This window comes from Oryx dammah, unplaced genomic scaffold (assembly GCF_014754425.2).
Source record: "Oryx dammah isolate SB20612 unplaced genomic scaffold, SCBI_Odam_1.1 HiC_scaffold_1, whole genome shotgun sequence".
In the NCBI taxonomy this organism is placed as follows: Eukaryota; Metazoa; Chordata; class Mammalia; order Artiodactyla; family Bovidae; genus Oryx; species Oryx dammah.
Window position 1 is genome coordinate 51,291,260 of NW_024070185.1, and position 26,737 is coordinate 51,317,996.

General features: G+C 41.4%; 1 protein-coding gene across 2 annotated transcripts in view; it reads left to right on the forward strand.

Annotated features, from left to right (window-relative positions):
- Positions 1–26,737, forward strand: part of PCSK5 (proprotein convertase subtilisin/kexin type 5) — a 513,187-nt gene that overhangs the window by 132,416 nt on the left and 354,034 nt on the right. For both annotated transcript variants that reach the window (XM_040256508.1, XM_040256430.1), the window contains exons 4-5: positions 8,639–8,782; positions 12,851–12,927. In XM_040256508.1, coding sequence (XP_040112442.1) covers positions 8,639–8,782; positions 12,851–12,927 — 221 coding nt within the window. The remainder of the gene's footprint in view (positions 1–8,638; positions 8,783–12,850; positions 12,928–26,737) is intronic.

Consider the following 26,737-nt stretch of genomic DNA (forward strand, 5'->3'; position numbering starts at 1 on the left):
TGGACCTCAGTTTATCTATCTATTCATCCTCAGACATCTTGGTTGCTGCCAAGTTTGGGCAATTGTGAATAAAGCTGCCATAGTATCCCTTTGCAGGTTTTTATGTGCAACTAAATTTTCAGCTGCTTTAGGTAAATGCCAAGGAACACAACTGCTGAATCCATATGGTTAAGACTATGTTTAGTTTTCTAAGAAACTTCCAAGCAACCTTCTGAAGTGCATATATGATTTTAATTTCTACCAGCAATGAATGAGAGAGTTCCTGTTGCTCTGCATCTTCACCAACATTTGATGGTATCAGTGTTCTGGATTTTAGCTTTCATTCCAATTCCAAAGAAAGGTAATGCCAAAGAATGCTCAAGCTACCGTACAATTGCACTCATCTCACATGCTAGTAAAGTAATGCTCAAAATTCTCCAAGCCAGGCTTCAGCAATACATGAACCGCGAACTTCCTGATGTTCAAGCTGGTTTTAGAAAAGGCAGAGGAACCAGAGATCAAATTGCCAACATCCGCTGGATCATGGAAAAAGCAAGAGAGTTCCAGAAAAACATCTATTTCTGCTTTATTGACTATGCCAAAGCCTTTGACTATGTGGATCACAATAAACTGTGGAAAATTCTGAAGGAGATGGGAATACCAGACCACCTGACCTGCCTCTTGAGAAACCTGTATGCAGGTCAGGAAGCAACAGTTAGAACTGGACATGGAACAACAGACTGGTTCCAAATAGGAAAAGGAGTACGTCAAGGCTGTACATTGTCACCCTGCTTATTTAACTTCTGTGAAGAGTACATCATGAGAAATGCTGGGCTGGATGAAGCACAAGCTGGAATCAAGATTGCTGGGAGAAATATCAATAACCTCAGATATACAGATGACACCACCCTTATGGCAGAAAGTGAAGAGGAACTAAAAAGCCTCTTGATGAAAGTGAAAGTGGAGACTGAAAAAGTTGGCCTAAAGCTCAACATTCAGAAAATGAAGATCATGGCATCCGGTCCCATCACTTCATGGGAAATAGATGGGTAAACAGTGGAAACAGTGTCAGACTTTATTTTGGGGGGCTCCAAAATCACTGCAGATGGTGACTGCAGCCATGAAATTAAAAGACGCTTACTCCTTGGAAGAAAAGTTATGACCAACCTAGATAGTATATTCAAAAGCAGAGACATTACTTTGCCGACTAAGGTTCGTCTAGTCAAGGCTATGGTTTTTCCTGTGGTCATGTATGGATGTGAGAGTTGGACTGTGAAGAAGGATGAGCGCCGAAGAATTGATGCTTTTGAAGTGTGGTGTTGGAGAAGACTCTTGAGAGTCCCTTGGACTGCAAGGAGATCCAGCCAGTCCATTCTGAAGGAGATCAGCCCTGGGATTTCTTTGGAAGGAATGATGCTGAAGCTGAAACTCCACTACTTTGGCCACCTCTTGTGAAGAGTTGACTCATTGGAAAAGACTCTGATGCTGGGAGAGATTGGGGGCAGGAGGAGAAGGGGATGACAGAGGATGAGATGGCTGGATGGCCTCACTGACTCGATGGACATGAGTCTGAGTGAACTCTGGGAGTTGGTGATGGACAGGGAGGCCTGGTGTGCTGTGATTCATGGGGTCGCAGAAAGTCGGACAAGACTGAGACACTGAACCGAACTGAACTGAGTAGGTGTTTTAATCTGCATTTCTCTGCTGACGTATGATTTGGAACATCTTTTCATATGCTTATTTACTTTATGTATATCATCTTTTTCAGTGAGGTGTCTGTGAAGGTCCCTGGCTCAGTTTTTGTTTTTTTTCTTCCTGTTGACTTTGAGAGTACTTTGTACATTTTGAACAACAGTCCTTTTGCAACTACTTTTTCCTGTCCTGTGGCTTGTCCTCTCCTTCTCTTGACATTGTCTTTCATGAAGCAGAAGCTTCCATCTCTTCAGTAATTTCTTTCCTGCCTTATGTCCTTAGTGTTTTATCATTAACATACACAAGATCATCTGGATTTTTCTCCTATGTTATCTTCTGGGATTTTGTTTTAGTTTTGCATTTCATATTAAAGTCTATGAGCTAGTTTGAGTTAATTCTTGCAAAAGATGTGATTCTTTCTTTTTTTTTAAATTTTATTTATTCATTTATTTGGATGTGGTGGGTCTTTGTTACTGCTCACAGGCTTTCTGTGTCTTCTTCAACATGTGGGCTACTCATTGTGGTGCCTTCTCTTGGAGAAGGCAATGGCAAACCACTCCAGTACTCTTGCCTGGAAAATCCCACGGACAGAGGAGCCTGGTAGGCTACAGTCCACGGGGTCGCAAAGAGTCGGGCACAACTGAGAGACTTTGCTTTCACTTTCTCTTGTTGCAGATCACCGCCTTATCGGGTGCCCAGGCTTCAGTAGTGACACATGGAATCTGGAACTTGGGCTCAGTAGCAGTTGGCATGTGGGCTTAGTTGCTTCGTGGTGTGTGGGATCTTCCCAGACCAGAGCTTGAACCCATGTCCCCTGCATTGGCAAGTGGATTCTTAACCCCTGTATCACCAGGGAAGTGCCCCCACTTTTGTTTTTATTGCATGTGAATGTCTAGTTGTTCCATCCCCATTTGTTGAAGGGACTATCTTAAGTCCATTATATTGCCTTTGCTCCTTTGTCAAAGATCCACTGACTATGCTGCCTCAGTTTTTTGATTCTCATTTATGAGTGGAATTTTAGGACCCAGGTTTATTTTCATTATCCTCTACTTGGCATATTTTATACAAGATTTCTTCTAATTTTTTCTATTAAAAATTTTTTTTTGGTATTAAGTGGGACACTCTTAAAATTTTGTGAGTGAGATATAATTTTCCACCAGTTACATTGTGTTGGCCAAAATGTTCATTTGGTCAACCCATATTATGTGTGCTTAGTCACTAAGTCATGTCCAACTCTTTGTAACCCCATGGACTGTAGCCTGCCAGGCTCCTCTGTCCTTGGAATTCTCCAGATCAGAATACTGGAGTGGGTAGCTGTTCTCTTCTCCAGGGGATCTTCTCAACCCAGGGATCGAATCCAGGTCTCCCACATTGCAGGCAGATCCTTACTGTCTGAGCCACCAGGGAAGCCCCAACCCATATTATGGTAGATGTAATTCATGGTTCCAGCAGAGTTGGCATACTAGTATAAATATGTGAAGTAAAACATGATGATTCAGAGGGGGTCATTTAACCAATGTACTAGAAAATAGTTGGACACCATTCTCTCTTCCTACAGCCCATTTGTAATCTCCAACCACCAGCTGAGGCCCCAGCCACAAATAAAAGCTATTCAGATCATCTTAGCTATCCTTACAAGGATCAATTGCCCTTTCAAGTTTGCCTAAACTAAATCTCAAGATAATGAAGAGAATCATCATTTCATAGTAATCTATTTCTCCGTAGACCATAGGACTGCTTGGTTTTGAATCCTAATTCTGCTATTGACCAGCTGTTTGACCTCTAGAAGGTTAAAGGCTGATTAAGTCATGTGTTCTTTAGCTGTTAAAAGGAGATAATAAAAGTATCTCCCTCCAGCTGTTCTGAGTCTTACATAAAGCTAGTTCATATAAAGGGATTAGTACAACGCTTGGCTATGGAAAGAATCTAGATGTCAGTTCTATGTCCACTTAAGGGAGTAATGATTCTATTTTTTTCCATTTCTTAGAACTCTTAGACTCCAGATTTTACAAAGAATTCCAGGCATATTTATACCTTAATAAGTTAACTAGATATGTTTCTGAGTTTGTCTATAAAATAGATTTTTAAATTTTATTTTAATTATTTTTATTGAAGTATACTTGATTTACAATGTTGTGTTAGTTTCTGGTATTCAGAATATATATGTTCTTTTTTTTCCAGATTATTTTCCATTATAGATTATTATAAGACATTGAACATTGTGTCCTATGCTATACAGTAGGACCTTGTTGTTTATCTCTTTTATATAGATTAGTGTGTATCTGTTAATCCCAAGATCCTAATTTATCCCTTCCTCGCTTCCTCCATTTGGTAACCATCAATTTATTTCCTGAGTCTTTGAGTCTGTTTCTTAAAGCAGATGTTTATATTTAATTCTACTCTCTTATTATCATTGTATAGTCAGAGATGCAGTCTTATGAACCACTGTATCAATGACAGTGAACAACAGATGTTTTCAATGTTAACAGGCTATTGGCAGCATATAAATTGGCAGTTCATTAGAGACCTTAAGAACCTGGAAAAGTTTAAAAACAATGACATTGAGGGTTCCTCCCCACCCTCTAGTCTGAAGAAAATGATGGTGAGACCATAACAAAGGTGTTTATTTTGGGTACAAACTGTTCTTTCATTGAGCAAACACTGTGATATGTTTATAAAGACACAAGAGAAGTGGACACACCCAGAGTAGTTTATAAGCAAAATAGCTCATAGCCCTGGTATGGAAGAGACCGTTTCTAGAACTCACAGAACAATATCTCTAAAATTTCATTCCAGAAAAGAATAAAAGGTTTTATGGATAAGGACACCAGAGACCTAGACAGTAACCATTGTTTCTGCAGATATTTGCTGCTTTGTGTCCTTTCTAAATACTTTGTCATCTGTGTGTAGACCATCATTGAAACACAAGACATTTTTCAAAGCTGAAGGTACATAAATTTACTGTGAATATTTATCGTACCTATACAGCGCAAATATATGTTTTTCATCAGCTTCAAATAAGCTGGAAGTTTCTGACCCGTCCCTTTTGTGAATACCAGCCTGCTGCTGCTGCTGCTAAGTCACTTCAGTCATGTCTGACTCTGTGCGACCCCATAGACGGCAGCCCACCAGGCTCCCCCGTCCCTGGGATTCTCCAGGCAAGAACACTGGAGTGGGTTGCCATTTCCTTCTCCAATGCATGAAAGTGAAAAGTGAAAGTAAAGTCGCTCAGTCATGTCTGACTCTTAGCGACCCCATGGACTGCAGCCCACAAGGCTCCTCCGTCCATGGGATTTTCCAGGCAAGAGTACTGGAGTGGGGTGCCATTGCTTTCTCCGGAATACCCGTCTAGGAACTGCGTATGTGATAACAGAATTCCAGAAACTAGTTCTCTTAGTTCCACCAGTTCTCAACATGGCAAACTGAGTATGAGGAAGTCATAGTTATTATGTGCCCCTTTGGCCTTTGGCCTTTGGGTGGTGCTCTAACATAGACTGCTGTCAAATACATAGAGTCCAGTTTAAAGACCATTTTGATCAGGCGGTTAAGGAAATGATTAATTCCTTTTCACTGGGGCCATGTTGACTGGCATCAATATTCTCTTCAGTCTTTGCTCTTTGGGTACCTTGGGCATATGAAACAACATTAGAAACATGTTCGGAAGCCTGGAACACTTGAAACAGGTATTAAGAATCTAAAGGTCATATTCAGGTTAGAGGGTCCTGATTTAAGGGTCCACTACTAATCTTATGACTTGCAGAAAAACCCCTGGCTCCCATTATCTTTTTTTCTTTGACATTTCAGCCACCTGAAATAGTAAATTATCCATATGAAAGAATCAATTGGATATTTCCCCTCCTTCCTCTTTCTCCTGAATCATGTTGGCAGATGAAAAGAAAAAGTGGTACAGAAATATTTAATGGTGAAGTCAGATTCAACAGAAGCAGAGGTGGAAGAAAGAAACCTAATTGCTCCACTTTGAACACACATGTTTTCCATACACGGCTGGTTTTCTTCAATTTTCATAATTGCAATTTCAGGCAGCATCCTTCCACTCCAGGATGGTCATCCCATGTGTGGGTGACCCATTTCCTGTACACTTCCTTCCTCCGGCCCACTTCTTGGCCACATTAACATTACTTCATGTCACAAATGATACCACAGGTGGCCAGGACAGGTTTTGAAAAAGGAAAAAATGAAATAGAAACCTGTCAGAGTTGCTTTCTGTTAAATTAAAATATTTGATGAGGTGCGGCCCAAACTGTTGGCCAGAATGAGACTTCCGAAAAACACTGGCATTTTGGAAACCTGCGCTGTTTCTTTCGTGATCTATTAACCAAGCATTAACTGGCTGGGCTATCTCTGACGAGGTCAGAGGAGCAAGCATTTGGCAGTTGTGAACTTGGATATAAAGTGAGAATATGCCCTCACTTTTGGGGTATAATTGATCAGCTAATATTGACTGAAATCCTAGATTAGAATTGGTTTCCTGCATAGTCTTCTAGGGGCTTACAGTCAAAGGAGACAAAGTTTACATACAAGTTTCAACAGTCAACCATAGTGCAGCAGAATTCAATGTGTAGGGGTTAGATTGTGTAGAACAAAATATATGTACGTGTCTGCCTGTCTCCATTCCTAAGAGAAGAGATAGCCAACTAGGCTGAAGAATGAGGGAAAGCTTTGTGGGAGGAAGTTGTTCCCAAGCTGTACTCCAAAACTGGGGAGCAGGGGGAAAATGGAATTTGGGTCAGTGTGTGCAGGGCCTCAAGTGCCAGAAGGAATCAAGGAAGTAACAGAAAGTTGCAAATGTTGATAAAATATATAAGCCTCTATTTTCAACAAAATTGATATTATTTGTGTTGAAAGATGGGTATACCATTTGTTAGAATGAATCCATAAAACTACTCAAGTGTGTTTATAATGTTCAACAAAAGGCAGTCTCCTTTGGAGAATAAATTAACAAATTCATGTCAGGAGATACTAGAGGTATCTGCCACTTGTAACCGTGTGACACTGAGGGATGAAATTTGGAAAGAGGTGAGCTTCCATTTTGTTGTTCAGTCGCTGAGTCATGTCCGACTGTCACCTCATGGACTGCAGTATACCAGGCTTCCCTGTCCTTCACTATCTCCCAGAGTTTGCTCAAACTCATGTCCATTGAGTTGATGATGCCATTTCATCCTCTGTCACCCCCTTTTCCTCCTGCCTTCAGTCTTTACCAGCATCAGTCTTTTCCAATGAGTTGACTCTTCGCCTCAGGTGGCCAAAGTATTGGAGCTTCAGCGTTAGTCCTTCCAGTGAATATTCAGGGTTGACTTCCTTTAGGATTGACTGGTTTGATCTCCTTGCTGTCTAAGGGACTCTCAAGGACTTTCATTTAGGTTGTATTTAAAATAGAAATCAAGTCATGGCTACAACGCTCAGGATGACCTGACTTCTGTTATCCCTTCTAACCTGCTACCTCTGTGTCATTTCCCCTCACGTTCACTAATCTTGCCTGGAAAATCCCATGGATGGAGGAGGTTGGTGAGCCGCAGTCCATGGGGTTGCAAAGAGTTGGACACGACTGAACTACTAAGCACAAGCACTACCAAGACGAGCTCTGAGCTCTTGGGCAAGCCAGCTCTTTCTCTTCAGACATATCTCAACTCACATTTCACTTTCTCAGAAGCTGGGGTCTTTTGTTGACCATCCTTCCGAGAGAGGTGTGTACTCAGTCCCCTCAGTATTGACTGCCATATTACTCTCTTTAATTCCTTTAAAACATAAGGAGTGCTACAAATGGTCTTCTTTGTTTTCTCTAGCATCTGTGTTTCCCGTTTAGAGAGGTCACGAGGACAGGGGACCTCATTGTCCTTGTTCACTGCTATTCCCCCGCGTGCAATAAGAGCTCAGTAAAGTATGTGTTAGATGAATCCGTGTCAGTGGGGTCGTCATTATGCCTCGAGCCTACAGAGCACGCGTTCTCCTCCCCTCCTGAAGTGCTGAACGGTTACAAAGCCGGAGGAAGAGAGTGAATGGTGTGGACCTGGGGTGGCTTGCGTTGCCATGGCAGTAGGCTAGAGTGGCACATCCCTTTTCCTTTGTTCCTCTAACTGAGCCTTAAGAACCTGGAAAACAATACCACTCAGAGGGATATTTCACTGAGATGGACTTTGAAGGAATAATTGTGTGGGTTGGATGAATGCTAGTCAATTATATTGGGAAGAACTGCTGGTTTAATTCATCTCTTGATGTGTTTGTATGTTGTAGCCACTGTGGAATGAAATCACTACACACATAATGAGCTAAGGTTCACTGGCTCTCTAGCCTGCCCTTCAAAGCCCTCGCACACAGTTTCCTGTGTCTGTCCCCCGTCTGGACTGGGCACTCTTCTTCCCTCCCTTCTCAAAGTAGTGCTGAATGACTCTGTTCACCCCCTGCAAATTATGGTGCAATGTTCATTGTTAATTTACTGAAAGAAGTTTGAGGAGATTGTTATTTTTTTTTCTTTTTTATGGGTTTCTCACAGCAGTGGCACACCTCTGGCTGACATTGTACAGAACTGCTGAGGTTTTTCTCATTTGTAGCCAGGCTTTACTAGGTGCCTGGTTAAGAAATTATAATATTCTTCTGTTATCTAGTTTGGGTTTATAAATGAAATGCTACAAGTCCTTTTTTATGTGTCATTAATAAATGCTAACACTAAAATGGTGCACTCATTGCTCTGCTGTTGAGATACTTTATCATGTTTTTCCAAAGGATCTATGGTATTAGAGCAGGGCAGAACTGGCAGAAGAGATTTCTGTTTCACTTGCCTTACCCACATCTCTCCTTCCTCCCTTCCCCGGTTGTCATGTTGCAGATCTGTGCTTCTACTTGAACAGGCAATCCACCAAATTAATGTATTGCCTTAAGTAGGTAATTCTCCCATCTCCTCTCCATTTTTGTAATCTGCCATGTCCAATTTTTCCTCTTCCTCTTTTAGCACTGCAGTGACAACACACATCCCTGCCAGTCAGACATGAACATTGAAGGAGCCTGGAAGAGAGGCTACACGGGAAAGAACATCGTGGTCACTATCCTGGACGATGGCATTGAGAGGACCCATCCAGATCTGATGCAAAACTATGTGAGTGTTTACTGTGGTCAGAATGCCTTCCCTCCGGGAAAACAATGGAATTCATGTGAGGATGACCAAAATGGGGGAAAGCATGGAGATTTCCCAGGTGGCTCAGGGGTGAATATTCTACCTCCCAGTGCAAGAGACGCAGGTGCCACCCCTGGGTTAGGAAGATCCCCTAGAGAAGGAAATGGTAACCAACTCCAGGATTCTTGCCTGGAAGTCCCATGGATAGAGGAGCCTGACAGTCCACAGTCCAGCTACAGTCCATGGGGTCGCAAAAGAGTCGGACACAACTTAGTGACTAAACAACAAAAGGAGGAAAGTCACTGAAAAATAGCTGTTAGGTATTGCTCCCATCTTACAGGAGATTCACTCTCAGAGGACAGGAATCAGGAGCTAATGCTATCCACTTCTGTGTGCTTTTGATGTTGTGATGAGAAAAGGCAGGTGGTAAGGTAGCAGAGACCCCAGCTGCTGCTGCCAACAGCTGCTCCTCTCAACAATTCACCCATGCAGCCGGAGAACACTCCTACTTCCCTTTATGGAGAAGGTGTACTTATAACTCTTCTCAAGGTGTTCTGCGAGTCTCTTTCTCTCTCTGCCTCTCTCCTTTTAAAGGACAATAATTAATATTCTCCCCATAGTCCTCAGGAATCAGTCAATTCCCTTTTTTAAGAAAGAACCGTGATTCCAGGACTCAGAACATACGGTAAGCCTGAGATCACAGAGCAAGTGAAAGGGCTGAGACTCAGTACTGTCACTGAAAACCACAGTCCTGATTCCCAGTGCACAGTGGACACAGGTTGGTTTCTGTCCCTGGGGCCTCTTGGTCCCCTTTACCACTGCTTTATTTCCTGCCTGAAAATAGGTCGGTGACCCCTCTGTCCCATACTCTCCAAACATCCCTTCCACCAGCTTCTCCTCCCTAAGTTTGGTTAGAAGTCCATAAGTATCTCCCAATATGCCATTCTCTGCTCCAAATGTGTGTTTCCTGATACCTCAGTGTTCTCCCTAAAATATTTATTTTGTTACTGAAGAGCCTCCAGTGACTCCCTAGTATCTGCAAATGTAACTCTCTGATTGCTGTCAGGACCCTGCAGAAACTCCTGGTGGAACCCATTCACACCAGTGCCTTCCACATTGCCTTCTGATCTCTTTCCTGTTGACAACTATTTCCACTAGAACACTGGTATTGCTGCAAACCCATCAAGACTTCAGTCACTTTTATCCATGTCCCTCTCTATACTTCATGACTTCTTTTAATTCCAAAGCTTTGGTTATGTGAGTTTCCCTATATTGTTTTCATGTTGTTTTTGAAAAAAAAAATTGAAGTTGGTGATTTTCTATCAGCTTACACATTTCCTTTCACAGCCTTGAAAAGACAAGCAGCTCTAAATCATGATGAAATCAGGACTCATATTGACCCTTAAGGAGCAAAGTCAGGGGCCAGGGTTTGCCCTGTGTTTACAGAAGAGCTCCACAGAAAATTCTAAGCTATAACTCAGAGGACTACACCTCCTCAGATTTTTTTTTTCTTCTCTCCTATTGAGTTGGCCAAAAGTTTCCTCAAGTTTTCATGTAATATTGTATTGAAAAACCTGAATGAACTTTTGGGTCAACCCAATATATTCATGGTCGTTAAAGGAGCACCGTCAGCAAGCCCAGCCTATCTCACTGTGCCCTGAGCTGGTGGGAGTCCTGAGAGAGGCTTGGCCCATAGGTTCCCTAAACACAGCAGTACAGAGGATTCACCATTCTCACAGGCCTGCTGCCTTTCTCTCCTCATTGCTCCTCAGTGACTGGTGGACACAGCAGCGGCCCTGAGGAACCTTGGAGTGGATGCCCTCAGAATGGACATGGCCTTTTCTTTAAGGCTGAGATTCCAAGAAAAGAATATAATGTCCTCTTGAAATCTGCTACTTCTCTCTCTCTCTCTCTCACCATTATCTTCAGCCTGGGAAGGCTTGGTTTCTCCTCACAGTGGAATCCCCAGCTCTGTTTGTCTCTGTGACCATCTCTCCTCTGCCCTCTCTCTTAAATACTGCTTCAGCTTCACATGAAACCATTTAGGTAGAACTGTCCATATATTTTCTCCAGTGTTTCTTTCTCATTTGCTTAATATCACTTGTTGCATGACCCTTAATCTCAAATTAGTTTTCCTTTTGTCAGTCAAACCTGAAAAGATTCTCTTTATCTTTGCAGAAAAGATACTTCCAAGTCACTTCCTAGACACGGCAGAAACTACCACTGGCTCACACAGCCACCTCAGTTCCTAACCTATGAAGACCTTCCTTCCCTCAGGATCACCCAATATCACCTGATACTTTATGAACTTTAACAACTTCTCCTCTCAGTATTCAATCCTGTTGCCCTTTTTGTTTCAAAAATTCAGCCAAGAAACTTCACAAATCAATTTCTACAATGAAATATTAAAAGTTTCTCCTAAATTAGATGATTTTCCTTAAGGTTAAAAGAGAGGAGGAACTGCAAATTCATTTAGTTCTCATTTCAAACAAACATTTGAGTGGCTGCCCTTACCCTGCCTCCAAGCACACACAGGTAAACTTCTGTCTCTTCACTTACAAAGGAACTTCAGTTCAGACTCCTCATTTACAGGGTATACACTGAGGCCTGCACACTAAAATGAGTTAGCCCAGGTCATATGAAGAATAGAACTATGGCTGTCCGTGATAAGAAAGACTTCTTATCATATGTAATGCAGTTTTTATAGAGCATTCCTATTCCCCACTGCACTGAAATGCATCTGCTTAAATACGAAGAGCCTTAACCTAAATGTGATTGCATTCTTTACCTTTTTCATTTGTTTTCCTCCCTTGAAAGAAAATTCTCTAGAATTTACCTGTACAGTTAGCAGTATTGGTGCCCTTTTGGTTCTCCTAAAGTTAGAGCTGGTGAAAGTAGAGAAGAGCACATTGGATTGGATGGGATGCCTGGGTTCCAGTTTTCATTCCATAGGCAATTCGTTTCATGCCTTTGGTCAAGTTATGTAACCGGTCTCAGGCCTCTGTTTTCTTATGAGTAAAATTAGATGATATCACCCTTCGTGCTTGAATGAACACTAAGTTGGGCTGCTTTGTATGTTTCTCTGTATGAGAAGCAGGACTCACTATCTTTATATGCCATGTGTAGTTTACTTACTTCCCCCAAACATTTCAAACTCCCTGTACCTATAAGTCATTTTCAGAATCGAGAGTCTTTGATGAAAAAGCAGAAAGCAAAGAGCTTTACTTTCACTGAAACTGATAACAGAAATCATAAAGCATAAGAAAATTCAAACCATCTTAAATTAGTTCTGTCTACCATGATATAAATTTGAATGATGGAATAATCCACAAATTTTTTTTTCTTAGAAATTTGAATATTTTTCACAATTATTTAAAAAAGCAAATAAATGCAGCTTTGGTATCAGAGAAACTTCCGTTTCATTTGAAACCTTGACATAAAGTAAAACTTTATTATTTTGGTTGGGGCAAAAGCCCATTGGGTATAAATAAGAAGTCTTGAGTTGTAGACCCTTTCATAGTAGATAAAACGTCTGAAACCAGACAAATATTGCCTCATAGAGGTCCCAAGATAACCTGATACAGTAGATTTCTAATGCTCATTTTTAATTGACTTGCCAGTTATTTGTGAATGATCTTTGTCTCCAGAAATCTCTGAATTGTGATAATGTATTTGCACACTCAAGAAATGAAGTAAGGAATAGAGAGAGAGTCTATGAAGAATAAATCACTTTGCTTCTAGGTGGTCTAGTAGTACTTTGCAGAGTAGGTGGTTATTGGGGTGAAGGGTCAGTGCAAGGTATGGGGGAACAGTGCTGGCAAGGATGGACTGAGCACGTCTTTGGTCTGTAGAGAGTATTTCTTCACCTTTATGGGACAAAATATGACACTGATTGTTATCGAACAAGGCATTCTGACACCACTGGACCATGAGTGTTTTATCTAATCTAATTACTCTCATGCAGAAATGTGTTTAAGGAGTCATGAGCCTTCAGGTCCATGGCTAATTAATAAACATCTGTATCCTTTCTCTCTCTCCTCTGTGACCCAGGATGCTCTGGCAAGCTGTGACGTGAATGGGAATGACCTAGACCCTATGCCCCGTTACGATGCAAGCAACGAGAACAAGTAAGACCCCGGTGGGGTGGCTGGTGTGTGGCCCATACAGAGCTTTGTTTTCTGCTCTTGCCAAGGGAAATCTTTCCTTGGAAATCTTTGGTAACAAATGATCCCTACTTTGCTGTAAGATAAGTGTCTTTCTGCTAAAGCGTCTGGATATAAAACCGGGTGGTCCCCACGGTAAGAATGGTTGCAGAAAGAACCCAGGGGAATAACTTGAGGATGTGCCTGGGGAATATTGCTCCTCATGTGGTCACTGGCCCATGACCCACTTGTTTAGGAATAGGGTTGCTCAAGGGAGAGGCAAAACAAAGTGTCCCCTGGACTTTACTCTGTCCAGTTCAACATGTTGAACTGAATGTTGTACCTGAGGTCTCTGCCAGGGCCTTCCTGTTTCCTTCTTTTTTCTCTCTTCTACTCAGCAGTGATTATATTCTTTACTAACATGCTTGCAATACCTATATGGTTTTTTATGTATGGAACACATTATCACTCTTATTCTCCAAGTTGAGCCCATGTAGCCACATTTACACTTTCCGGTTAGTACAGTAGTTTTTTGGAAAGCAAATGAAATGCACAATCATTTCTTGCTTGTGATGACCCAAGTATTTTTCAAAGATTAGTAAAATGTTTTTAATCTCTAGATCACATTAAATTTTGGGCTTTTACTTCAAAGTTTTTTCAGGATAATGTTGTGATTTAGATACTATCATCTGAATTTTTACTTACCTGTTTTTGTTTGGGATCACAGAAGTTGTAAAGAGAGGTGTTTTGTTCACTTATTATGTACAGTTTCTACCCTGCATTTTTCCTAAGGGAAAATTTTCTCACTAGTATTATTTGATTAAGTCAATAAATTTAGATAAAATCATGCAGCCTGGATAATTGTGACTGTGCATGGGGTGTTCCCCTCCCCTTTCTTAACCATTTACAAAGAAACCTTGAAAAAGTTACCGTGAAAAATATGCTATTTGATAATATTAGCAATTGAATCAATGTTATAAATCAGATTCAGTGGTGAAAGCATTAATATACAAATTGATGTAGATAGAATTTTCCAGAACTTTTGAAACAAAAAAAAGGAAGGGGCCTAAAGTAAACCGGATAGTTTTCCATCAAGCCTGGTCATTACTGCCTAGATTACACTGTTTAAAGTTATAATCAATAATTTGAGACAACGTGAGCTAATTTACTTAACCTAATTTGCAAACTAACACGAAACACTGAAAAGAAACTTGAAGCGTCCATATTTAAAAGGTCACCTGTGATAAATTTCACTCTCTAGTGCAGTCTACTCTAGTGCAACATATATGCTCCTAAAAATACTCGCACTCTGCAAAGTCTAAAACACACAGTAATAGGAAAATGTAGTTGGAGCTCACACTCAGAAACTTCATCAATGACATGCACAGAAAAATGGTAGGCACCTGTTAAAAATAATAGCCCAGTTTTATTCATTTTAAGTGATTAAGAAATACATAAAACTAATCAATGTGGCACTTTATCTTATATAAAAATTCTCCCAGCAGTACTTAGATGTGAAGCAAAAAGAAAAAGGCTCAGATAGGTCAAGTGGACAAGGGTTAAACAGGTAGTAAGAGATGGAGATGTTAGGAAGCAAAGAATCCAACTCAGGTGGTTTGTTTACAAGCTCTTGCTCTGTATATTAAACATAAGGCTAAGTTCTTAAGGTAATGAAAAGGAAAATGATCCAAGTACCTTTCATTTAAATGAGTTGTGACTAGAGATAATTGGTTTCAATAACAGTAAGTTTGAGAAAATGAAAGATTGAATTATTGACCAAAATAGTTTGATAATACAGAGTGCTGAGCTGACCTTTGACATCTTGTCATAAAGAAGGCTAAAAAGTGTGTGCCAGTCTGGTACTTCAAAATAGAAAGAATATGATTCAGAGAGCTAGGTTGGGTTCAGAGTCCCTTTCCATCAGTGTTATACTTAATCTGTGGTCTTATCATTATGAAATTAAATTCTAACTAGTTTGTTTATAATTCTGTTGTGACACTGACTTCTTAAGCTGCACTGTTTTATTTTTATACAATTTATAGAAGTTATACTCCATTTACAGTTGTTACAAAATATTTATTATGAAGTATTTCCTGTGTTATATAAAACATCTTTGTAGCTTATTTTACACCGAGTAGTTTGAACCTCCCACTCCCCTACCCCTATCCTGCCCCTCCTGTCAGTTTATCTTGAATAAGATCTGAAATTGTCTTATGGAAGTGTGTGACCCATTGCGTCTGCTTCTACTCACATGCTTGCCACTCTGTGTGCAAGAGAAAAAGAGGAAGAAAAAATGAGATAAAGATGAAAAATTTGAAGAACAGAAAATAGGAGAATAATGAAATAGACTGGGAGGAAGGAGTACAATTCAGCAGAGTGGAGGATACCCTCCAGGATGGTCTTTGGAAGCATGGAAGCTTGCAAGTTATTATGAAGTGGAAGGAGGGTTATCCAAGGTCAGAGAGGAAACAACAGCATCAGATGTAGACACATTGTGTTCCTGAGGTGTGTAGTTCTGTGTGTTTTGTGTATTCCTACGGTGCTCATTGCAACTTGGTATGTTTTCTACATTCACCTAGAGTTTCTGATACAAAACTGTTCATAAACAAATGCAAATTTCACATTATATTCAGATCATTCTGCAATATGTCAATGTTATTGAAAATTTTTTTTGTTTTCAAGGCAAGCATTATAGTAGAACTGCTTATACCATATCCATTGGCTAAAGTTTTCTCATCAACATTTGTGTGTAGAGAGAAAAGAGAAACAGGAAAGCTCGAGGAAAGTCAAGATGAAGTTAATACCCAAAGTATCCTTGTACAGAGTGTGAAGGGACAGGGGTGCTGTAGGTGGGAACTGCAAATGTGTAGTGCCCTGTAGCCAGTTCTGTCTGACTCTAGATGTGGTGAGTTTTGTATCAAAATTCAGTGGTAATGGCCATTCTCCTAAGGTGTATCAGTCCTGTGACTAACAGTGCTGACCACGAAGTGTGTATGTGAAGACAATTCTTTGAGTGTTGGCTTTGATGGCTTTTTTACTGGCCGTCTTTTAAAAACTGTATCTTTTGTGAGGACACCTTTCAAACTTGGTTGCTTGCCAAGACATTTGCTCAAGAAAAGTAGCTACCTTCCTGGTCTCCACTGGTATATCCTAGTGTGTGCTGTTTTGACCCGTTCTAAGTAGTGCTCTTGAGTGTTGTGTGGGTATGAGTGTTAGAGGACACAGGCATGTTCTGGATGTGTGCTTAGGTTTGTAGCCTTGACAGTGAAATATGACATTTTCCAGAGTGTGGCACCAGCACTCCTACCTCTGTTTCATGAAAATCATCAGTCACCTGGGGCATCAGATGGCCCTATCAATTCATGCACGTCCAAGACACATGTGTGCATGCCTGGTCATGTCTGACTCTTTTGCAACCCCGTGGACTATAGCCCGTGAGGTTCCTTTGCCCATGGAATTTTCCAGGCAATAGTACTGGAATGGGTTGTCATTTCTTATTGCAGGGGATCTTCCTGATCTGGGATCGAACCCATGTCTCTTGTGTCTCCTACACTGGCAGGCATTTTCTCTATCACTGCCCACTCGGGAAGCTTGCTGCTGCTGCTGCTGCTAAGTTGTTTCAGCCCTCTCAGACTCGGTGTGACCCCATAGACAGCAGCCCACCAGGCTCCCCTGTTCCTGGGATTCTCCAGGAAAGAACACTGGAGTGAGTTGCCATTGCCTTCTCCAGGGAAGCTCACTAGTGCTACCCAATTTTTCTTGGCTAACCAACCCAAGTGAACTTTTTGGCCAAATTTAGACATTTAGGGTTAAAATATCATCTCTGTTCATTAGACCACAATTATAAATATAATTGATGGATCTGTCTTTTAAGAGTGGGTCCTTAGACAGATAATTCTGTATTAGTAGAAGTCACTTGACATCAGAAAATAAAGAGTGGTTTGTAGTTTGAGACTTGACTTTTAGCTTTGGTTCACACTAATAGCTTTATGGTCTTTCAGTTCAGTTGCTCCGTTGTATCCAACTCTTTGCAACCCCATGAACCACAGCACTCCAGGCCTCCCTGTCCATCACCAACTCCCAGAGTCCACCCAAACCCATGTCCATCGAGTCGGTGATGCCATCCAACCATCTCATCCTCTGTCGTCCCCTTTTCCTCCTGCCTTCAATCTTTCCCAGCATCAGGGTCTTTTCAAATGAGTCAGCTCTTTGCATCAGGTGGCCAAAGTATTGGAGTTTCAGCTTCAACATCAGTCCTTCCAATGAACACCCAGGAATGATCTCCTTTAGGATGGACTGGTTGGATCTCCTTGCAGTCCAAGGGACTCTCAAGAGTCTTCTCTAACACTTTAGGCTTAACTATTCTGAGCTTTAGTATTTTTAGAAATCTCTGAAATGGGCATAATAATACTTCCAAAGATTAGCAAGAAAATATGTAAAACAGCAGGTGTAGGGCTGACTGTATAATAGGTGCTAGATAGTTATAACTTCTTATAATTATTCAGTTCCTACATCCAGTTCTCAATAAATAATCAGTTAAAATCATAATTGCCTCAAAATACATGTGCATATGAACATTACAAATTTCAATTAAGACTTGGAAGCCTTTGTTTATTTCCATGGTCAGAGGTTTAGATGTGCTTTATGCTTCTATTGGGGCTGGGAACCGTGACTCATTTGGTAGACAGTAAATCTGCTTTTTTGAAAAAATAATATTTATTTGTTTGGCTGTGCTGAGTCTTTTCTTCATTGCAGCCTGTGGAATCTTTTGTTGAAGCATGTGGGATATAGCTCTCTGACCAATGAATGAACCCTGCTTCTTATATTGGGAGCACAGAATCTTAGCCACTTGACCACCAGTTAGGAGGAGTGTTAATCTAGGGCAGTGCTGCTCAGTGTGGTCTGTGGGTGGATGCAGGACCATGAACTCTTTGCTCATGGTGAGCATTACAGTAGAGAGCTTGTGCGTGCATGCTCAGTCACTAAGTCAGGTGACTCCTTTGTGGCCCCATGGATTGTAACCAGCCAGGCCCCCCTGTCTGTGGAATTTCCCAGGCAAGAATACTGGAGTGGGTTGCCATTTCCTTTCCAGGGGATCATCCCAACCCAGGGATTGAACCCACATCTCCTGTATCTCCTGTGTTGACAAGCAGATTCTTTACTACTGAGCCACCTGGGACCACAGAAATCGCCAAATCTGCTTCTCTTTAATTCCATCCAATATTCTATCTTCCTTTACTGGATCATGGTGCCTTAAATTTAAAGTGAAGCTATGGTTTTTCCAGTAGTTATGTATGGATGTGAGAATTGGACTATAACAAAGCTGAGCACTGAAGAATTGATGCTTTTGAACTGTGGTGTTGGAGAAGACTCTTGAGAGTCCCTTAGGACTGCAAGGAGATCCAACCAGTCCATCCTAAAGGAAATCAGTCCTGAATATTCATTGGAAGGACTGATGCTGAAGCTGAAACTCCAATACTTTGGCCACCTGATGTAAAGAACTGACTCATTTAAAAAGACCCTGATTCTGGAAAAGATTGAATGTGGGAGAAAGGGACGACAGAAGATGGGATGGTTGGATGGCATCACTGACTCAGTGGACGGGAGTTTGAATAAACTCTGGGAGTTAGTGATGGACAGGGAGGCCTGGTGTGCTGCAGTCTACGGGAGTCACAAAGAGTCGGACACAACTGAGCAACTGAACTGAACTGAGTGAGGGGGAGGAATTTCTAAACATCACCTGAATGCAGTTAAAGCATATGTTGTACAAGTACATTCTCATTGTACAATCTGACTGGTAGGCTTCAGAGAATATTTGGAATTATTTGACACCTAGCTGTGTTTGTTCATACTGTTCATGGGGTTCTCAAGGCAAGAATACTGAAGTGGTTTGCCATTCCCTTCTCCAGTGGACCACATTCTGTCAGACCTCTCCACCACGACCCCTCCATCTTGGATGGCCCTACAGGGCATGGCTTAGTTTGAGTTAGACAAGGCTGTGGTCCTAGTGTGATTAGATTGACTAGTTTTCTGTGATTATGATTTCAGTGTGTCTGCCCTCTGATGCCCTCTTGTAACACCTACTGTCTTACTTGGGTTTCTCTTACCTTGGACGTGGGGTATCTCTTCACGGCTGCTCCAGCAAAGCGGAGCCGCTGCTCCTTACCTTGGATGAGGAGTATCTCCTCACTGCCGCCCCTCCTGACCTTGAACGTGGAGTAGCTCCTCTTGGCCCTCCTGTGCCCACGCAACCACCGCTCCTTGGACATGGGGTAGCTCCTCCCGTTCACCGCCCTTGACCTGGGATGCAGGTAGCTCCTCTTGACCTCTGCCTCTGACCTTGGACGTGGGGTAGCTCCTCTTGGCTGCCACCCCTCTGGCATGGGGTCCTCCCAGCTTCTGCCCCTGACTTCAGACATGGGGTAGCTCCTCTCAGCCGCGCTTGTGCTTTTGGGCTCCCAAATCACTGCAGATGGTGACTGCAGCCATGAAATTAAAAGATGCTTACTCCTTGGAAGAAAAGTTATGAGCCACCTAAATAGCATATTGAAAAGCAGAGACATTACTTTGCCAACAAAGGTCCGTCTAGTCAAGGCTCTGGTTTTTCCAGTGGTCATGTATGGATGTGAGAGTTGGACTGTGAAGAAAGCTGAGCACTGAAGAATTGATGCTTTTGAACTGTGGTGTTGGAGAAGACTCCTGAGAGTCCCTTGGACTGCAAGGAGATCCAACCAGTCCATTCTGAAGGAGATCAGCCCTGGGTGTTCTTTGGAGGGAATGATGCTAAAGCTGAACCTCCAGTACTTTGGCCACCTCATGTGAAGAGTTGACTCATTGGCAAAGACTCTGATGCTGGGAGGAATTGGGGGCAGGAGGAGAAGGGGATAACAGAGGATGAGATGCCTGGATGGCATCACTGACTCAATGGACATGAGTCTGAGTGAACTCCAGGAGTTGGTGATGGACAGGGAGGCCTGGCGTGCTGCGATTCATGGGGTCGCAAAGAGTCGGACACGACTGAGCGACTGAACTGAACTGAACTGTGTTTGTTCATTCATTCAGTGGGTAATCATTGAAACACTACCTGTTGAGCGGTTCTGTTACATGCTTAGGGGATACAGTGATGCAGTAATATAAGCTACTATCTAATTAGGAAATGACTTAGAATCTGTAACCTCAAGAGTTTTAGTCCTATCATTGGCTCTTCCTATCTGTGCTGTGGAGCCTGAGGGTGTGGAGCACTGACTGTATTGTGTCATTTTATATAAAGGACTTGAGCATCCTTGGAGTTTGGTATCTGCAGGGAGTCCCTGAAACCAATGTCCAGAGGATACCAAAGGATGACTGTACTAACAGACAATGTACCCACAAAACTATGTGCAAATCATCTCTCTCAGATTTACCTGATTACATTTCTAACACTAAAGCTTTGAGGTAAAGAAAATCACCTCTGATGTAACAAAGTTATCAAAGTCCTTTTCTTATCACTTTTTTTCAAGTCACCAAACAGTGGTGTGTCAAACTTAAATAACAGATACTAAAGAAATAGCATGATTGAGAGAGACCATAAAACCTGTTCTCCCATTTCACTTTCCCTCCATTCATATTAACTTGCAGAATAAAGCTGACTGCATTGTTCTAGGCTTAAAATAGAAAATGCCTCCCTATAAATGAAACAGTCTCCTGGCATTTCACGCCTCTACTCCCATTTCTGATAAATGAATTATGGATGTCTGAGTTAGATTTTTCCTTCCCTAGGTTGCTTCTTTTTAAATGTTCCCTCTGCTTAAGAGTCATAGCAACATATTTAGTGGGCGATGAGACCACACGTTGAATCTTCAATATGTGCTTTGTGAGCCCAGAATCTAATTTCCTTTCAAAACAAACCAATGCATAGGTTAAAACTCATTTTCCAAAAGGAATGGAGTTTTCATCTTTGTCCCTTATCTCTATTCCCAGGAAGGTTTAGCCAGGGTGGATGGAAATACATTTCTTCTGGTTCTTTCGTGTTCTTTTCACACATCATTTCTGGTTTTAAGAGTGTCACCGTGTTGTGTGGCCTTTTTGTTCTCATCCCTGCAGATGAGGACTGTTGTCAGGAGATGGTATTCAACAGCAGACCTGGTGAATGTAGGCCGTGCTGTCTACTGTTACAGCAACCATTTTATCTCGGCACTGGAGAGAAGACCGTACTTGCAATCTACAATCTTAGCCTGTAAGATCATTTCTTGATACCCAGGATTTAGCCACACATGTTCAGATAAAATTATCCTGTAGCTAAGTAGGTCAGACAAAAACCTACCCAGCAGAAGTGGGGCCATTAACAGAGGCTGATTGGTTTTTTTCCAAATATTTTTGAAAATTTTCCTCTCATCCTTTCATAAAATAACACTGTGATATACTATGTGGGATTCCCTTGTAGCTCAGCTGGTAAAGAATCTGCCTGCAATGCAGGAGGCCCTTGTTCGATTCCTGGATCAGGATGATCCGCTGGAGAAGGGATAGGCTACCCACTCAGTATTCTTGGGCTTCCCTGGTGGCTCAGCTGGTAAAGAATCTGCCTGCAATGTGGGAGACCTGGGTTCGATCCCTGGGTTGGGAAGATCCCATAGAGAAGGGAACAGCTACCTACTCCAGCATTCTGACCTGGAGAATTCCATGGACTGTACAGTCTATGGGGTTGCAAAGAGTCAGACACGACTGAGCAACTTTTACTTTCATACTACTATATGGAGAAGGAAATGGCAACCCATTCCAATATTCTTGCCCGGGAAAGCCCATGGACAAGAGGAGACTGATGGGCTACAGTCCATGGGGTCACAAAAGAGTCAGACATGACTTAGAGACTAAACAACAAAAATCACAACAATCCTACTATATACTTGATCAGTGATTAACACATGAATTCACGTAAGTGAAGTCGCTCAGTCATGTCCGACTGTTTGCAACCCCATGGCCTACCTACCAGGCTCCTCCATCCATGGGATTTTCCAAGCAAGAATACTGAAGTGGGTTGCCATTTCCTTCTCCAGGAATTTATGTAATGTTGACTACAAATGTACATACCAGAGTCCAAATGTGTTCAAAAGAGATGGTTGTGAAAAATAACCTTGATACTTTCTGAATACATCTATAGATTTTTTGTCCATGAAAGAACCTACAACAAACATTGTATAAAATTTGTTTCTATCACATAGGTTCATGATGCAGTATGTTGAAATAAGTAACATTTGGGACCATCTTCTAGATTCTGGGAAGTGGTCCATGTCTGGGGCCTCACAGAAAACTGATTAACAGTAGGAAACATCTGCTCTCAGACCAGAAGCCAGCCTTCCCATCCCTTCCCTCACCAGCCATTAGTCACAAGTCCTGACCATCCTCACCATTTAAGTCCACCTCTTTATAGCTCTCCAAAGACCGATGCTTGTCTCCCCTGTCCATCCAGCCACACTAGCCTTCTGTTAGTCTAATCCCTTCTTCTCACCTGCATCCTTGGAAATCTCCTAGATGGTCTCCCTGTCTCCAGTCTCACCTCATCCTGCTGCCCAAGTGATATTTTAGAACGAAAATAAAAATACTAAAAAATCTTTTAGATACTCAATCAAAGATAGTATTAGTCACTCAGTCACGTCCAACTCTTTGCAACCCCACAGACGGTGGCCCACCAGGTTCCTCTGTCTGTGGAATTCTCCAAGCAAGAGTACTGGAGTGGTTAGCCATTCCCTTCTCCAGGGGATCTTCTTGACTCAGGGAACTAACTGGGTGTCCTACTTTGCAGGCAGGTTCTTTACCATCTGAGCCGCCAGGGAGATTTAATATCTTGAAATTTTATTAAAATGCAAGATCCTTCATGACCCGCCTCTTCCCTCATTATTAAGTCTGTTCCGCTCTGTGTGTCCACCCCTCCCCTCTCTTTATCAACCCTGCAGGACTTGCACAGTTCCCTGAAGGCACCTCACTCATTCAGCCTTCCACCATCTGCATCCGTGTACTTCCTCCTTTCCCTTCCACTCGCATCACTTCTCCTGGGAAGCCTTCTCTCACCTCCTGCATCCGAGTTGGATGCCCTCCAGTGAGTTTTCACAGCATCTGTGAACTTATTTCTTTTAGTGAATAAAACCTTTGCTATTGTAGATGGGGTCACACATACCGAGATAGGGAATAGAGAGGCAAAAACAGATTCTGAGATGAGTTCCAGTTTAGTTTGGGATATGTAATGTCTGTTTGGTCGTGCGAAAGTATCAGCCTTGACTGGCTCATCTAGATGAATTAGCAGAGTGTATCCCAAAGTAGTAACTATTAAGGGGTGTTATATATAATGAACCTTGTATTGGATAGTTTTTACCCTCCACCCAGAAAGCTGACCTCTGAGGACTGCATTAAGGGACTCCCTTGCCCTCTGGCTTTCCACTGGGTTTGGCCAGTGGAACGTTCAAGACAGGACATCAGTGGGATGCAGAGGAGTAAAGAAAGGGTATTTACTTACTGCTCCCTCCTTGCCGAGCCCTTGGGGGTTAGCTATGTCCCAGATGATCATATTTTCCCTTAGGTGGCCCTAAGGCTGACTTCTTAAGACCTGCCTTTTGTGAGTTCAGTGACCACTTCCCCAAAGTTCTTAGATCCAGGGATTTCCCAGTGTTGCTAGTCTAGAATGTTGTATTCTTCCTCATTGATTTTTCCCAAATCCTGTCTGCTTCTCTATATAAGTACCTTGAATGTACTTTTTAACACTAAGATATAAGTCCCTGGAACAAATTTTTATACCCAATATTGAAGAGCTCAGATACCTCTAAGAAAGAAGATAACTATGCCCATAAGAGTTATTTATCTTGGTGGCCGTTTATTTATTCTTTAATGAGAGCTGAGTAAATACAGAAAGTGGTTGTCTAACCTCAAATTCCTGTAAGCCTAACACCTGAAGTGTATTTCTTTTATAAACTACTGTATGAATGATTCCAGGGCTCATAAGCATGATTAAACAGCACAGTTTTCAGGCCCTTTGTTCCCTCTGTCAGTTTCAGTGTGTTCTCTTCAAGGACTTGGGGACATAGTCTCTTGGGGCTCACAGCACCAGTTCTGATAAAGGGTCTGATTGATGCTATAGGTTACAATGAAGTTTGGGTTTAATTTATGCTTAACAGTGCACTATTGACATGAATAATTGATAGTGGCTTCCATTTAAATTTCTTATTTAAGAAACAAACTCACAAATTCCTAAAGCCTCTAAAGCAGATGGAAATTGCAGTAAGAGAAAGAGATAAGTATCCTTTTTAAATAATGGATTAAGCATTTGAGCAGGGTTTCCAGACAGGTATATTTATTTATCTTTCTCTTTTCATCTTCTCCTCTAACCTCCACCTTGGATCCTTCTATTTCTCTTGTTTCCTTATATCCAGAAATATGTATAATTGAGAGCACAGAGACCTTGAGAGGTCAGTGCTAGCACTGTGTTATTTGTATTATTATTACAGAGAGGTGGAGAAGGCGTCCAGCACTATTCATGTGTGATCAACCAGTGTCCACAGGCTGAGCAGGAAACAAACTGAAGAGAAAAACACTGTCGTTTTGTTTATTTCACTCCGTATATAGATACCAGAAGAAGAATATGCTGAAAATATAATCAAACTGCAAACTAAGGGCTTATTTTAATATTAAGATATTATTAATATTTAGATATTGGTTGCTTTCTTATTCAAATAAAATGCCTTCTAAAATAAGGGACTGAAGTTAGAATTTTGTTTCTACAAGCTAAAGGAGATGTTATGATGTTTTTGTTTTAGCAATTCAGTTAATTACAGTAAAAGCCTATTGTTCCAGTGTACTGAAGATAAATAAACGTGTGTGTCTGTGTGTGTGTGTAATATCCATGTAGCTGTCCTTTTCCATTATAATCCTTAATAAAAGGTAGAGAGGTAGAAAATATGTCTTAGATCAGGACATACATGTTGATTTTTCTTCTCATAAAATAGGTCACCAAAGAAGGCAAGGTGATAGAAAGAAAACTGTCCTGATTTTGGGTGAGATCTGGTTAACAGTCTCCACCTTGCTGTTCATTTTTTCTGTGACTTTGGGGAGAAGCATTCTTGGCAAAGCCTCCCCCTGCCACATCAAGATCTCTGTGACCCTGTTTGACTTAAACAAAAACAAATAATCTATATGTCTGTAGGGTTGCTACTCAGCTGCATTTGAAATCAGTGCAAACAGCTGCTAATACAGTGAGCACGTCAGCGGGTCCTCTCATTTACTGCTCACAACAACCCACTATCGGAGACAGAGACTGGAGAGGTGAATTAAAGTGGCTATTGTCACCATGTGGCAGAATCGCAATTTGAGCTCATTTGTTCCCATGCCATCTATTCACCTGCATAGTTAATTAACCTGTGGTCAGGTAGATGAGAAATTAATTCCTATGCTGATCACATGGTTCAGTAAGTTTACTACCTTGAAAGAACTGCAATTACCAGAATGCCTTACTGCTGCATTCAGTAAAGAACCAAGAGCCTGGCTTTACCAAGTGCTGGTGCTTAGAGCCTTGCTTCTCCAGAGAGAGGAGGTTGGTCCACAAAGATTGCCAACACCTTATGTATCCATGACTTTGACCAAATAACAAAAAGTCCTTTATTACAGAAAATGACTGTACAGGTCTGACTTTACAGTGGCATTTATTCTGTAATTTTTCTGTGGAAATCAATGAAGGCCACCCAAATTATACTCCAAAAAGCTTTATAGATTTTGGTTTTTCTTTTTAAACGATGGCTTCAGCTATGGTCTGATCAGAGGGAGGGTGCCATGTGGAAATTAGAGCTTGGGTCTCTGCTCTTAAATAATTCTACTAGTATATATTAATAGCTTTTATTTTATTTTATTTTTTTAATATTAATATTAATAGCTTTTAAACATTTTGAATGATTATCAGGTTGGTCATATTGTTAACGTAAATAAATGTTTTGGTAAACTATATAAAATTGCCACAGATATGGATTCTGTTAATATTATTAAGGGTGATAAAAGAGTAATACGATAAAATTTTAGGCTGATTCTCAGGTGGCAGGTAGTTAATTTTTCTCTGTATGGATATAGGGACTGTTTGAAGTTGGAATCACAAAACCTAAGAGACCCTTTCCCAATGTTTTTACACGTAATTAACAGCCCTTGACAGTGCTCTGGAAACGTGGGTTGTGAAAGAATCTCTTTAGGAGGACGAAACTGAGACCAGTAAGAGCCAGTGGGAATCAGAAACCTTCTCCTGTGTGGAGAAGGCTTAGAGTATAGAAGGCATAGAGTCTTAAAGATGTGTCCTGCTTTGGAAAATTGTGAATTATCTTGCCTATAGAACACCTAAAATGACTTAAAGAAATTGAGAAAAACAGTTGACTACTCGTGATTTTCTAGCAGATCTCCCTGAATTCCCACTTTCTCTGCCTCATGTTCTCATCACAAGCTGCCATCTCATGAATTTCAGAAAAGACTGACCTTTGCTAGAAGAGTTTACCTCTTCCTAGTTTTAGATATCCCTACACCATCTGCATATCATTTACATATACTAGTAAATGCATTTAAATTTGCATGAATTGCAGATAAAGTACCTGTGGCTAGATCCTGGGCTGAGAGTAGCTGACTACTAAAGGTTTTGTATGACCTTTATGCTCTTGGTTGATTTTCCCTCTTTCTGAGGTTGATTCTCACTCAATCACCTCCCTCCCACACCTGTCCTGATTACCAAATATAGACTTTTATTTTCTCCCCAACCCTCTAGCATCTCCCCTTCTCACATCACAGATCTCTCTCTCCCCCC